The 15475-nt window shown below is 46.6% G+C and overlaps 1 protein-coding gene across 3 annotated transcripts in view; it reads left to right on the top strand.

Moving 5' to 3' along the window:
- The first annotated feature begins 534 nt into the window (after positions 1-534).
- Positions 535-15475, top strand: part of ACOT7 (acyl-CoA thioesterase 7) — an 84845-nt gene continuing 69904 nt past the window's right edge. Inside the window, exons 1-2 of one of the 3 annotated variants that reach the window (XM_060259042.1) lie at positions 535-724; positions 14608-14725. In XM_060259042.1, coding sequence (XP_060115025.1) covers positions 642-724; positions 14608-14725 — 201 coding nt within the window. In that variant the 5' untranslated portion in view covers positions 535-641. Of the gene's footprint in view, positions 725-13684; positions 13789-14607; positions 14726-15475 lie in introns of those variants that run through there. The other 2 variants (XM_060259041.1, XM_060259043.1) reach the window with 2 other exon arrangements.

The raw sequence follows: 15475 nt of genomic DNA, 5'->3' as shown, positions 1-15475 counted from the left end.
TTTCCGGTTTTCATTCGATGTCACCAATTCTTTACACAAAAAAGCTCTATAAGTCCCCTAAGCATCACAGGACACTGTCACTTTGATCAGGATCTCTGTCACTTTGATTGCGAGATGCGGCTGGGAGGAAGAAAAATCCTTTTTAAATCCCCCCCTCCTCCAGGCAGGGCTGTAGCCAGAATTTCATGTTTGGTGGGGCCCGCAGCAGCATTTTTTGTTTGGAGGGGCTAGGGGGCCACCCCACTGTAGCTACGGGCCTGCCTCTAGGGTACCTTACACACGACCTAGCCGCTTCCCCGCTTCGGCTTGCCCCTCAAACGTACGCTTGAGAGCCTGAAGTTCTCAACAGCCGCTGTTGCTAAAAAGCTACCGGCTTGGTGGGATCACGTGTGCCCGCGCGCATGGGCTGGTGTTCGCGGTTGGGCGCGGCTGGGGGGATGCGGCCGACCAATAGGGAGCGAGTTCGAGCGCGTCGAGGCGGGAGACTTAGCGAGCCGGCTGAGAACCGCGGCGGAACACCAATCCCAGGAGAGATGGGCGGGCCGTGCTGAGGAGGCTCCGCCCCTCTCCCCTCCGCCCGCCTCCGGTTCTGCCGGCTTTTTGCGCTTCTCTCTCGGTCCTTCTCTCCTTCGCCGCTCCTCATGCAGCTCGCCCGGGATCTCAACAGCGGGGAAATCGCCGCCACCATGGCGCCCCCCGGCCCGGGCGCTATCCAGATCAGCAGGTACAGCCGGCCGAGGCGCCGGATGGGGCGTTGTGCCTTGGAGGGGAGTGTGAAGCGCCATTTTGAGTAGACCGCTTCCCCAAGAGTGTCTCTGAGCGTGGGCAGAGGGCTCGGGGAGGAGCTGAGAGGCGTTCTCGCCCCGTCGCTTCATTCATTTGCGGGCGCGAGGAGCGGCCTCCCTCTTCTTAGGTCCGCCGCTGGCAACGTGGGGACAGGCCTTGATGTCCCGTCCTTTCTGCAAGAGGGGGGGAAGTGTGTGCCGTTTCCCATTCCCTAGTTGGTCCTCACGACAACCTTGTAAGGTGGACTCTGTTGAAGCAGAGGACCTCCTGGGGATGAGCTTTGAGAGGGAGTGGGTGTGGCTGAGCCCAGAGTGTGTGGCCTTCGCAACAGCCCTGTGAGGTAGGCGAGGCTGAAGCAGAGAGCCTTGCGTGTATGACTTTTTGAAGTGGGGAGGGAGGGTTTGAACCGGGAGCTCCAGGTTGGTACGCTCATGGCTGCCCCGTGGTGACGTTTGCAGTGCTGTTGACGGGACCCGTGCAATCAGATGGGCGTGGAGGCCTCTGGACTTTGAGAGTGCTGGAGGAAAGTGTTCTTCTGTATGTGAAATGAAGGCAGGAGAGCTGGATTTGGGATGAGGAGGGTGTGTGCCTGAGGTGTGTCTTTTTGTGCAAACGGTGCATTTAAGTAGATAGAATTCTTTTTCCCCAGTGGATGTATGTCTGATAACATAATGTTGCCATTCATATGTGAATGCCCCTAATACTGCCAGGATGGGTGTCCCCAAACGTAAATTTCTTCCGCCTTCTTGTCACCTGCCACTGAATGCTTTCATTCACCCCTGTGTCCCCTGTGGGGCAATCTTTATATTTCCAAATTTGGTGGTGGAAAGTGTCATCAAACTACAGCCAACTTATGGTGACCCCCTAGGATTTTCAGGACTTTGCCTTGGCCTGTCTATATGTAGCTCTCCTATTTTAACTACGAACCAGGACTGACCCTGCTTGTTTCTGAGATCTGACTTGCTTGGGCCATTTCAAAACTGATTGCAGAAAATCTCATCAGTAACAAAAAGGAGTTTTCTGCCACCTTAAATACGAACAGCTTTATTGAAGCAGAAGCTTTTACGGGCTGCAGCCTCCTCCTTTGGATGCATGAAGTGAGTCTTTGAGCACTGGATGAGGTGGAGCCTCTTACCCGTGAAAGCTTCTTCTTCAATAAATTTGTTTGTCTAAGGCATCGCAAAACTCTGTGTCTTGCTGCAACAGACTGCTGTAGATCATCCATCAAGAACGACATCTGGGTATCTTGTGCTTTGCAGGAAAAGTCAGATAAAAGAAAATGCAACGCACATCAGAAGGGCTTCAGCTTTTAAAAACACACACACACACACACACACACACCAAAAATGGTCCAGCCTGTTTTCATGCACCAGTCAAGGGGTGATTTGAGGTAAGGGTGCCTCTCTGCGTTTGCATGTGATGAGTGCTAGAAACGTTTTGTGTTTGAAAGATGAGGAATGGGCAGACTGGAGTTGAATTTTTGCACAGGTGTTCTGATGGAGTTGCATATTTCTGTAGCTTCTCTCATCTTTGCTTCCCTGCTGGGGTGTGCTTAGAATGGAAAACCACAGAACTGCTGATTTTTCAGTGTTCGAGCGAGCTTCCGTTGCTCTTCCGTTCTGTGGTTACCAAGGTATGGTTTGGGAAAGGTCACATTTCCTCTCTGGTTGCCGCAAATTGTAGTCAATAGTGGGGGGCGGGGAAAAACCTTACCTAGCTCATCAATAAGACTGCTATGGCTTCTCTGATCAATGGAACAGACAGTTGGAAATTGCTAAATGGCCCCTGTTTCTTTCTTCCCTTGTGTGTGGTTAGCCATACGGCAGAGGGAATAATTAGGCTTTCTAAGCAGACTGCTGCGGCCTCTAGGCATTCTAATCTGCTTATTCCCTGTGGTGGGGTTTACACGAAAGGCCCTTAAGAGAGACACCCGCTGCTCAGTCTCTGTGACAGCGGCTCTTCTGTGCTGACTCACTGGCTTTGTGCTGTCACAGGGACTATGCATTTGCAGCTTAAGTGTAAAATAAATGTTTTATTAGTTTAACTTATGCATACCTCCTTGCGCTTCCAGCAGCAACTCTGAGAGCCTTTGGAAGTGGTTCTTTAAAGACTGGTGCTGAAAAGTCACATTATGGTATTCCTGACCACTTTGCTTTGTGTTTGGAAGCAATCCCTTGCTGCTACAGGGCACTGTTTGGCCGTCTCTGGTACCCCGTTCATTTCACTAGCAGTGAAAGAACAGCTGTTGGTAAAATCCACGATGACATTGAATGCTCCAGAGGCAATAGAAACATAGGTGCAAATGGCAATTGGATCTATGAATTATTTCCCTGCTGTCTACAGAATTGGAGTAAGGTTAATGGGGTGGTTTGGGAAGATGTTGAGCAGACAAATGGCTTGAAAGGCAACAGCTCTTCCTCTCATCTGAAACCATTTGCAGCTACTTTCTCTGATAAGAACCTTTGGGGGCAGGGATGTGGGAGAATCAGGGAATTAACTACAACCTGTCTCATCTAGTGCTGTGGTCTGTCTCTGGTCATGGTCTTGTTGTAGTCCCCCAGTTATCCTAATAAAAACTATTACATCTATAGCAGGGAGGGGGGACAATCTGTTCATGTAGGCTATCCTAATAAAAGCTATTCCATGACCAGTGTTTGGAATGTTTTTGAACAGACTGTCCACTCCCCCCCCATTTTTTTATATCAGGACTTTTCTGCACAATCTGATGCATACTAGAAGCAAGTGTCTAGAAGTTAGGGAGACAAGAAGGTATCAGGGGCTGAGTTCTATAGCTTTCTGGTTTTCTCTCTAGGCTTGAGCTCTCTGGTTAATGTGTAATACCTACTCGCCAATGTCTGGCCTTTTACAGCAGCCGTTGGATTCTGGGATGAAGACCATTTGTCAGGTTCCGTGATGTGATTATGGTACTCTAGATTGCTTGACCTTTCTCCCCCGCACCCCCACCCTACACATTCACACACTCTGGCCTTTGGAGTTGTCACCACTATAACTTGTTTGGCTTGCTTCTTGGCACCATGCAGGGCCATGCAAAAGTCTTTCAGTTTGGTGTAGTGGTTAAGTGTGCAGACTCTTAATCTGGGAGAACCGGGTTTGATTCCCCACTCCTCCACTTGCAGCTGCTGGAATGGCCTTGGGTCAGCCATAGCTCTCGCAGGAGTTGTCCTTGAAAGGGCAGCTGCTATGAGAGCCCTCTCAGCCCCACCCACCTCACAGGGTATCTGTTGTGGGGGGAGAAGATATAGGAGATTGTAACGTGCTCTAGACTCTGATTCAGAGAGAAGGGCGGGGTATAAATGTGCAGTCTTCTTCTTTTCCTGGACTCCGGCACACTATATGGGGTTCATGAGTTGAAAGTGCAAGATGGATTGACTCAGTCATGAAAGCCATGGCCGCTCGGTTTGCAAGACCTGAGCAAGACTGGTAATGAGAGGACATTTTGGAGGTCATTAATGCATTCAGAAGTGACTTGGCAGCACTTCTCTCTCTCTCACACACACACACGGGTTGAAAGAGATGGGCATATATTGCTAGGTTTCGTGTGCCATACGCTGCTGTGTTGCTGAGGCAAGAGTGTTTGCAGCCAGTTCAATTTGCAGAGAGTGATATTGCTGAGTGGAATTTCTCCATGACGTAGAGCATGTGCACAAAACCAAATCATGCCTGCTACGACACATGTGGGCTGTTAATTATACATACCAGGAAAGGCGGACAGGTAATCCATCTCTGGGCTGAGGGTACAACCCAGTGAACACAGACTAGGGCAATAACAGTGCAGGAAGCAACCCAATACCAAAGTGGCTTTTGATAACACTAAGCGATCGGGTGTCCTTTGCTAGCTGGACATTAACCATTATTGCTGCAAAGAGAAGTTTCTTTCCATTTTCTAGTTACTGCTTGCTTTTATTTTTACTCTTTCCCTATATCCTAATAACCTATCCCAGGAGTGGCCAAATTTGCTAATATAATAGCCACATAGAATAAACATCGGCTATTTGAGAGTAGCAAGACGTGTTTGAGAGTCACAAGACAGGAAGGAAGGAAGGCATACAGGCAAATGGAGGAGAGAGAGATGAAAAGAAAGCAACTTTAACTTTAAATGCATTCTCCAAGCTGCCTGCTGGCTTGGTTTGGATAAGTGGTTTAAAGAGACAAATTCCTTCTCCCAGCCAGCCAACAGGTGGGAGCTTCAAGAGCCACACAATACGTGTGAAAGAGCCATGTGTGGCTCCCAAGCCGCAGTTTGGCCACCCCTGCCCTCTCCCTACTTTCTTCTCTCAGTCTTTCCTGCTTCGCTGCCTTGCCTGTCCCCTCCATTTGTGTTCCAGCTCACATTTTGGGCCCCTTTCTTCATTTGCTCACCTGGGAGTATGAGTAGGAGTTGCGTTTTAATTCAGGATGTATCACCGCTTGCTCTGAAACATGTTTTTGGCACTTTCCTCCAGTATTTTTGCCATGGTCTTGTAGTGTCAAAGCTCACTGGAAAGAAATGGTGATGCAGACAATTACTATAGTGATAGCTGATTAGTTCAGTCCTTGCTAAGAAAATTGCTGAGTCATTTATTTGAACCTGACTGCCCAAATTCTCAGGGAGGTACTGTGACAGGTGTCCCTTGTAGGGAGATGTGACAATTCTCAACTCACAGCAACCATGCATTGGTAGCTGCCCAGTTACAAGAACTGGCCAGTCTTCTGCCGGGCTGAAAAGGGGGAGAATCCTTGGAACAAATGATTCTCCTAAAATAAAAAAGGGTGGGAGCAGTGCATCCTTTTAAAACGTTTTGTTAAAAATGAAACAGAATTTAGATGGCAGCGTCACCTTGGGGTTGTGTTCTTCATCTTCCTGTCACCCCGTGGTGGGAGGCTTCGGCAGACTGGGTCGAGGTCGACCGTCCATGCCACCTTCTGGCAAGAACTCAGACAGAGCTGGTTGCAGTTCACGGGCTCTTTTGTTCAGGCACTTTCCAGCCAAAGTCGGCAGGGTTGTTGTGCCGCTTCCTTTCCCTGGATGTCTGTGCAGCCCTGCCTTGCATGTGCCAGTCGTCACACCTTCACGCCTTGTTCTCCCATGCGCTCCTCATGCCCTGTGCTGCCCAACTCCTCTCTGCATCTGACCTTGTCCTCTCCTGCTTAGGGCCGGGTCCACCCAGACTCCTCACCTTCCTCGTACCTGTTGGCTCCTCCAACTTCGAGACATCAAGTGGCATCAGCTTGTAGCAACCAGCCTTTCCCCAGCCGATGCCATCCCAGCCAGACCCTGACCGTTGGGTGAGCTGTTCCCCAGCGCATCCCACTGATTCTTAAAGGGCCCCTCCTCCAATTAGTCCATCTGTGCCACAAGCAGGAGAAAGAACGAGCAAGGGGAAGTCAGAGCAGTCTCTTTTGGCATTGCTTCAGGCTGACTGTTTCCATCTAGCAAACAGTCCATTTTTCTAAGCAAGAAGGTAGCGAGGGATTTTTTTTTTTTGCTTCTGAACTGGTAAAACGATGTCCAGCAGCAAGTTCAGTTCTCACAAAGGGTCATCCTGACCCTACACGTGACATAGATATGTGTTCTGTAGAAATGCAGGCATAGTTCACCTGGATGAGTCAAGCTGAAATGGGTTTAGCAGAGGTCCAGGGCTTTTTTTGAGCAGGAACGCACAGGAACACAGTTCCACCTAGCTTGGTGTCAGGGGGTGTGGCCTAATGTGCAAATGAGTTCCTGCTGGGCCTTTTCTATAAAAAAGGCCCTGTGTGAAACAATGGTGACATCAGGGGTGTGGCCTAATATGCAAATAAGTTCCTGCTGGGCTTTTTCTACAACAAAAGCCCTGCAGAGGTCAATCTGGCATTTTTTTTGACGCCTAGAAAGGCTAACTATAACTGTATGATGCTTCTTATCCTTTCTTAATGCTTTGCTGGATAGCATACTTTCCCATGAAGTATTAGTGGGATGCTGAAACAATTCTTTGAACCATGGAGGTAAGACACAACAGTGGTCCAAGCCTTCCTTATTTCATTGGCAGGAGTAAAATCTCTTTGGCATTTAGTTTGTTGTCTGGATTCAGAGGAATTCTTTTCTCTGCATATCTTCTACTGTCAGTGGAGCAAGAAATATTAATCTCTAAATACATAGTTTGTATTAATGTTTGTACAAGACATTTCTAAATTTCTTGACAGCTGTGGTACTTGAGCAGGGGGGGGAACAGCTCTGAATAAAGGAAGCATATCTCATTTGCTTGTCTGTATCTGAGCGGTCTCGGATCTTAATAAAACAATGCTAAAAGTGTGGTGGTGCACAGGAGGCTTTTGGAGGAGAGCAGAGCTCTTGCGGATCAATGCAAAACTTGGCAGGTAAGCGGTCAGGTGCGAGAATTGTTCCTATTAGAGCTGGGATCGAGTGGGCATGAACCAGTGTGCTCTGGCAGACAGCATATTTACTTGGGACCTGTGAGTTCAAAATTCCAGCTCAGCCAAAGCTTGTCACATAGCCTCTGTCCCTCGGCTTCTGCAAAATAAGAACAAATAGGCTTGGAGCCGGGTAAGTCAATGTCATTGTGTGCCTTGTGCCTGAGGGACCTTGGACTACAGAGCATCAAAGCTACATGTGTAAAATGGAAGGTCCCATAAGATGTGTGGATAATCGTGCATGTTTTGAAGGGGAGGTGTCCATATAAACAAAATAAATGAAATGAAATGAAACAGGCAGGCCAGGCAGCATTACTAAGTTAGAGCCTCCCCCAAGTTGCCAAAAATAGAGACATAACGCCTTCACCCCCTTCTTTCCTCAAAATCTGAGCTCTCTGGGACGGAGGCTGCTGGTTTGGCTATCATTTCCCTTGCCTATTGCAACCGAGAATTTCTGTCTTGTCCCTTGCCCTTCTCACAGCACTAGGAGAAGAGACAAGGCCAGAAACAGATGGAGGTGCAAAGTAAGCCAAGAGCATTCTTTCCACCTGTTCAACCCTGGCCTCTTTTGCCGTGGCATATTTCTTCCTGCTGAGTTTCTGTGAAACACTCCTTTTGCCCTAGCCAAAAAGCCCTTAAACCTTAAGGCGAATGGAAACAAATAATTTTGGTGACGCACCTTTGAGAAGGCTGTTCTGCCCTCTCCATTTTAAATACCTGTTATTCTGAATCTCAGGAAGAGCAATAATGAATGGGAGCCTTCTGGGCTTTTTTTGAGCAGGAACACACAGGAACGCAGTTCTGGCCGGCTTGGTGACAGGGGTGTAGCCTAATATGCAAATTATTTCTTGTTGGGCCCTGTGTGAAACAGTGGTGATGTCAGGGCGTGTGGCCTAATATGCAAATGAGTTCCTGCTGGGCTTCTTCTACCAAAAAAAGCCATGGGAGCCTTAAAGATTAACATTTTATTCCAGCATAAACTTCAGATGCAATGAGTGCGCCCTCACTGTGCAGTCATTTTTATGTAGAAGATGTTGATATTGGATTTATATTCTGCTCTCCACTCTGAATCTCAGTCTCAGAGTGGCTTTCTATCTCCTTTGCTTTCCTCCCCTACAACAGACACCCTGTGAGGTAGGTGGGGCTGAGAGAGCTCTCCCAGAAGTTGCCCTTTCAAGGACAGCTCTGCGAGAAGCTACAGTTGACCCAAGGCCATTCCAGCAGTTGCTAGTGGAGGAGTGGGGAATCAAACCCAGTTCTTCCAGATAAGAGTCCGTGCACTTAACCACTACACCAAACTGGTGTGTGTGGGGGGGGAAGGGTCAAGGGGCCATGAAATGGAGAGAGCATAGGATGAAATATAATGACATAAAATTCAGATCTGCTCAAGAGAACTGTTTGCTTCTTAGAAATGACAACCCCCAGGCTCTCTTTTGCTCAGTTCCATGGGAAGACCAGCCAGAAATGCTTTTCCCTCCCTCCTGTGTTTTAAGTTTCTGACCATAGCAAGAGCACACGCAAGCCTTATGGGATTCTGAGAAGACAAGCCTTTCTTTATTCTACTTCTCTCTGAGAAGAAATGACAAGAATGTGGACAGTTTTTGCTGGCAGATGGTAAGTGAGGCTCCGCTAGGTAGGCAGGGATCCGAAAAGGTCCCTACCTTGCTTATATTCTCCTAATTCCCACTTCTCTGGTGCCATATCATGGTGGCTTTGGGATGTGAACAGTGTTTGTTTTTTTGTTGCTTCTGTAACCACAGGCCATAACAACTCAGCATGTGCGCTGACATGTATTGTACACCCACTGCAATTAAAAGGGGTTATTACGTAGTAGAGTAAAACTTAAGGGCTTTGAAACTAAAATAGTAAAAAATAAATACAACAGAATAAAGTATCGATAAAATGGCATAAAATTACGATTTAGCTAAAATTCTTGCAGAATTAGCAGATACTAATTTCTTCCTTATGTTTTATTGATAAAAGGATAAAAGCTGCTGCTTTGAGGGCAGCAAAAGGGCTAGCATTAGCCAGTTAAAAGAATTAATACATTCCTCGTCTGAGCCAGATAAATTTACAACAAACTGATTCGACAGTTGGTTTTGAATGGACCGATAAAAGGAGCAATATAAAACGTAATGTACAATATCTTCCGCCTGATTAAGACTACAAGGGCAGAGAAGTTGTTTTACAGGTGTTTTTTTAAAATCTGCCCTGTGAGTACACAGATGGCATAATTTGAAAACATGCACTAGTAAATAATTTTCTTTAATGTAATATTAAAAAGATCAGCTAAGTACCAGGAGAATTTTATTCTTAATCTGAAGATGCAAAAGTCTTTGGATTGCGGGATCATATTGTGAAGTGATGGTATCGCTTTACTCTCCTCTGGTAAGACCTCACCTGGAATATTGTGTTCAGTTTTGGGCACCACATTTTGAGAAGGATATAAAGAAGCTGGAACGGGTCCAGAGAAGGGCGAGGGGTCTGGAGACCAAGTCCTATGAAGAAAGGTTGAAGGAGCTGGGCATGTTTAGCCTGGAAAGGAGGCGGTTAAGAGTTGATATGATACCATCTTCAAGTACTTGAAGGGCTGTCATATAGAGGAGGGTGTAGAATTGTTTTCTGTGGCCCCAGAAGGTAGGACCAGAACCAATGGGTTGAAATTAAGTCAAAAGAGTTTCTGGCTCAACATTAGGAAGAACTTCCTGACCGTTAGAGCGGTTCCTCTGTGGAATAGGCTTCCTCAGAAGGTGGTGGGCTCTTTTTCCTTGGAGGTTTTAAAACAGAGGCTAGATGGCCATCTGACAGCAATGAAGATCCTGTGAATTTACGGGGAGGTATTTGTGAGTTTCCTGCCTTGTGCAGGGGGTTGGACTAGATGACCCTAGAGGTCCCTTCCAACTCTATGATTCTATGTCTCAAAGAGCATCTTTTTCAAAGAAGCCAATTACCAATTTTGTTTGGAATCCCAAGACTTTACAGTTTCTAGGCAAGGAGTATAACCACAAGACGGGAAACAGCAAGTTGGACCACTGATTCCTTTCTCTGTAGTAAGAAAACCAATATTTTATCAAATGGTGTTTGGAAATACTGTTAAATGTCTTGCAGCATTTTAATAGCTTCAAGTGGATTCTTTTAATAGACCGACTTGTAATCTTAAGTGTTCAGTGGGAGTTCCCTGAGGGACACCCAAGATACTCCTCAAGAAGTTATTCTGAATAAGTTTGAGCTGGCCAAGTGTCATGAGCCCTGACAAGGAGGAGCTGGAAGGGTTAACAGACCTGGAAGAGTTGCCAGCCAGTTCCTCAGCTGAACAAACAGCAGCTGGTCCATCAATCACTCTCCAGGCACCAGTGTCAGCTGTTGACGATCAATCTCCTCCAAGCTCTTCTTCTCCCATCTCATGAGTTCGAAGCAGGCTCCGGAAAGAACTTTCAGAGTGAAGACATGAAGCACACCGATGCTTCAGATCTCTCAGCCCTGAGTTGTAGCAGAGTCACTGCCACCCAGGGAGCAGGGTGATTGAGACTTCCATATAGCTCCCACCTAGGACCTAGTAACCTTGTGGAAGCAACAAGTCTATTCTCTGGCTTGCATCCACTCTCCTTCCTGATCCTGACCTTCTTGATTTCCTTGGCACCCTGACCTTTTGGCTTTTGGACATTGACTTCTGATTCCGGCTTGTGATTCTGCATTGGTGACTTGGCACCCGCTTGACTTCCTGGGCTTTGACCTTGGACTGGCTTCGAACTCCTGCCTGCCTGCACCCTGAGAACGTGACACCAAGACATTTCTTGTTCCAACCCCAGATTTCAGCCCCATATAAAAGTTGCACGATATCTTTGCCCTGAAATATTTTAAAGGCTGCAGTTACTAGCTAGCCACCCTTTGAAAAGAAAAATAATTAAGATAATACCCACTGTACGGTGGACAGTTGGTAAAGTGGCATTAAAATGTGCTTGCCATGAAATTCTAAGTTTAGATATCTAAAGAAGGGGCATGGTTCTATTTTGTGAACATTAATGGTGCATCTGTGCTTGATTCTGTTCTTACTGATTCTTTTCTTATTGTTTGATCATAATTCTTAATTCCCCTCTGTCACAGTAATCAGTCAATCTAACCAACTTCCTTCTGAGCCCATTTTCGGCAAAAGACATGATTGCCATATCATCTACATTCTTCGTTCCTCTGAAATTTTCCAACCTGCCAATGAAGGGGGTGGGGGGAGTTCTGAGATTCCATGTTCTAGACAAAATCATTGATATAGAAATTAAATAGAAACAGAGCCTACAAGCAGCCTTGGTTGACACCCTTCCATAAGAGCCCTGTGAATGAACCCAGTCGTACGCTGACTGTGAGAATGTAGTTGTATCAGTAACCTAAAAAGTCTTCTATCAATGTTTGTTCTGTCAGCTTTGCCCCGTAGTCTTGACTGATCAATGGAATCAAAGGCTGATGCGAGGTCAACAAGAGCAACACAGGGGCATCTTCTGTCATTTTTGGTGTATTTCTGAATCAGGGCCTTCAATGTCAGACAGTGATCAACTGTCCTGTGGCCCTTACAGAAATCTGCTTGTTCGGGATTTATAAGTTTTGATGATTCCACCCAGTCTTCCAATTTGAATAAAAGATGGCGAGTATGAAGTTGCTGAGAGTTGAGCTTTAATTTTATTGGCTAGGGAGCCACATGTGGCTCATTCACACAAATTGTGTGGCTCTTAGAGCCCCCATCACCCCATCGGCTGGCTTGGAGAAGGCATCTATTTAAATCACTTCTCCAAGCCAAGCCAGCTAGTGGCTTGGAGAACACAATTAAAGTTAAAGTTGCTTTATTTCAACCTCTCTCTCCACAAAACTTCCTTCCTTCCTTCCTTCCTTCCTTCCTTCCTTCCTTCCTTCCTTCCTTCCTTCCTTCCTTCCTTCCTTCCTTCCTTCCTTCCCTCCCACCCACCCACCTCTGACATTAATGTTTTCCAGTTCTCAAAAATCTGATGTTTATTCTGTGTGGCTCTTGGGTTAAGCAAGTTTGGCCACCCCTGGTCTAGGCTGACACTCCATTTAAGATGTCATTGGATAAGTTAGGGCCTGCACATATGGCTGCATAATATCATGAACTGCATGATCTCTAGTACAGGATATCTTTGCAACTTCAAACAGAGTGAAGGAATTTACAGGACGGGGGTGGGGGGGTTGTTGTTACATAAACATACCATATAGTATAAATATACTAATAAGTTATTTATTTTCATCATTCCTACTCAATTTTTCTCCCCCATAGGGACCCAAAGTGACTTACAACATTATCCCCTCTTTCACTTTGACCTGGATAGCCCAGGCAAGCCTGATCTCGTCAGATCTCGGAAGTTAAGCGGGGTTGATTCTGGCAAGTGCTTGGATGGGAGGTCTCATTGGAATACCTGAGCTGGGAGTCAGGGGCAGGCTTGATTCAGCGGCCTCCCTCAATAACCTCCAGGCCCCCAGTAGAGGGTCAGTCACCAGAGGTCGCCATGACTTTCATGTGCACGCACACACACATACATGTAGAAATATATAGATTAGAAACATAAAGATTTTGTTCCCAAAATCCCCAACATTGTCCCAGCTCTCTAGTTTATCCTCACAACAGCCCTATGAGGAAGGTTAGACTGAGGATGTGTAACTGGCCCAGAGTTGCCCTGCAAGCTTATGGCACAAGGTGCGAATGGTGCATTTCATCTTTGTAAAAAGATAAAGCAGGTTAAGTTTTGAATTTTCTCCTAAATCTTCCTTCCCACACCTTCCTCATGAAAAACAAACAAACCAGAAAATGACCTTTCTGATGCGCTTATTATTATTTAATCCACTTATACACCACCTTCCTCCCCAAAGGGAATCCAAAGCAGCTTCCATCATTCTCTTCTCCTCCATTTTATTCTCACAACAACCTTGTCAGAGAGGCCAGACTGAGAAAGTGTGACTGGCCAAAGGTCACCCAAGCAAGCTGTCATGACTGAGTGGGGTTCCGAACCTGGGTCTCGTCGATACTAGTTTGACACTCTGAACCACTGTACCACACTGACACCCAGATTTCTCAAGCTTAAAGTTTTGGGGAAAGGTATCTGTGGTTAGATCTTCTTTCCCCCAAACAATGTACGTATATTTGTTCAGCTGGCATAATTTAACACTTTGCTTAGCACTGGAGTGGTGTATGAACAGGACAGAGGGCCGGTGGAAACTCATGCAATAGTGTTTCTGGGGCTGCCTTTTCTCTTAGGCTGGTTCTGTTTTTAACTTCCACATGAGGACCTGAATATCTCGCTCCAACTGTATTTTCCTGTCTGCTGCTGTTCTTGGACCACTTGCTTCCTTTTTGCCTTTAGATTACAGGGTTTCTATGGTGATTCACTCTTAAGCTAGCTTTCCTGATTGGCTGCTATGCCACCATCTTATTTCGTTGAGTGAAGATGAAAAATCCTTGGTGAGGGGGGTGGCATAGAAGTGGTTTCAGGGTGATGCTGGTGCGATGCAAATAATTAAGTAGACATACACAGATGCTCAAGTCACAAGGAAGAACAAGAATTTCTCTGTTGCTAGGATGCCATTTCTGCTTATTCAGTATGGCTACCTTCAGTCTCTTTTCCGGGGTGATATGTAGCTTGCTGGGAGGATTGTGGGTCTTGTGTTGTGATTTTCTGGGTTTTGTTCAAGTGCTGAGTGCACGACTAGAAGGTATGCAGTGGTGGACTGTTTGCATAGTGTATCTAGAGGAAGTTGTTAATTGTCTGTTTATAACTGCATAGCAGCAGCTGGATCATTCAAATGGAAAAATGTGAACTGTAAGGTGACTCACAATGGAGGCTTCAGTTTTATCCTTGGGTACAGTGGGGCTTGGCATATGTGTGGGGTGGTGCCTCCAAAACAATGAGTCCATGCAGTTGTTATATATGTAGAAGAGTTTGATTCCTGGATCCTAGGGTCTTTTGTTGGCCTTTTATTAAGAACACAAGCTTCTATCCCTCATGGCTGGTGGTGGGAAGGAGGAGATGCAACTGATTCTCTCTGCGCTTTCTTGCTTGCATATCAGAACCACAGCTTGTTAATCCATATGAAATCATGGTTTGGCCTTTGATTCCCATGTGTGCTCTAGATGGGACCTGGAGTTGAGGAAAGATCATTGCTAGTCATTGCTAGTTCAGCAGGTTACATTGGATGCACTTCTCAAACAGGTTGTCCACCCATACAAGGGTTTTATGGTAGTATGTTGGGTGACAATAACCAGTGGTTGCTTGAAATTCTTGTTGCTTGAGGATGAAACTGGTAGATCTGATAGCTGGAAAGCTGCTAGGCATTCCAGTAAAAGGTAACCTCGTCTGTTTCTGCCTCTTCACTCGAACAGGGGTCTGATAGCTTCTTTCTCTCACTCTTCTTCCACAGGATCATGCGCCCTGATGATGCCAACATTGCTGGAAATGTCCACGGGGGAACCATCTTAAAAATGATTGAGGAAGCGGGGGCCATTATCAGCACTCGCCACTGCAACTCTCAGTCCGGGGTATGTACTTGTCAGATGTTGAAACAGGGAAGCTTCACACCAAGTGAAGAGAGCCAGTTTGGTGTTGTGGTTAAGTGCGCGGACTCTTATGTGGGAGAACCGGGTTTGATTCCCCACTCCTCCACTTGCAGCTGCTGGAATGGCCTTGGGTCAGCCATAGCTCTTGCAGAGGTTATCCTTGAAAGGGCAGCTGCTGTGAGAGCCCTCTCAGCCCCACCCACAACACAGGGTGTCTCTTGTGGGGGAGGAAGGTAAAGGAGATTGTGAGCCAGTCTGAGACTCTGAAATTCAAAGTGGAGGGCGGGATATCCGATGTCATCGTCTTCTTCAACTGGCTCTCCCAGCGAGGAAATCCACGTGCAGGGTGGGCCACATGTGCTCCCTCTCACCCAGCACTGCCACAACAAAATACTTAGCTTGCAGATGGCTTTCCATGGGTTGTTGTCCTAGCACTAGCTGTTCGTTTTGGCACACATGCACAAGTGCAGTCCCTTGCTCGGTGGGGCCGTTTAGCATGATCTTGAATGGCAAAAAGAACCAGCGTCCTGGGGTTGAGTTTCTCTATGAATAGCTTGTGGCTTGACTGATGGGGTTCCTGCAGCGAGCTGCAGTTTGTCTCTGTGTCCACACCACAGAGAGTATGTTTTAACATACAAACCCTTCCTGCTATCTGCTGTGTCTCTAGCAGTTACTGCTTAGCAATGCTGGTAGCACACAGGCACTGTATGTAATATTGTCTCTGCCTGTGAT

This window comes from Heteronotia binoei, chromosome 18 (assembly GCF_032191835.1).
Source record: "Heteronotia binoei isolate CCM8104 ecotype False Entrance Well chromosome 18, APGP_CSIRO_Hbin_v1, whole genome shotgun sequence".
NCBI classification, from domain to species: domain Eukaryota; kingdom Metazoa; phylum Chordata; class Lepidosauria; order Squamata; family Gekkonidae; genus Heteronotia; species Heteronotia binoei.
This window is presented reverse-complemented; position numbering and strand designations above follow the sequence as displayed.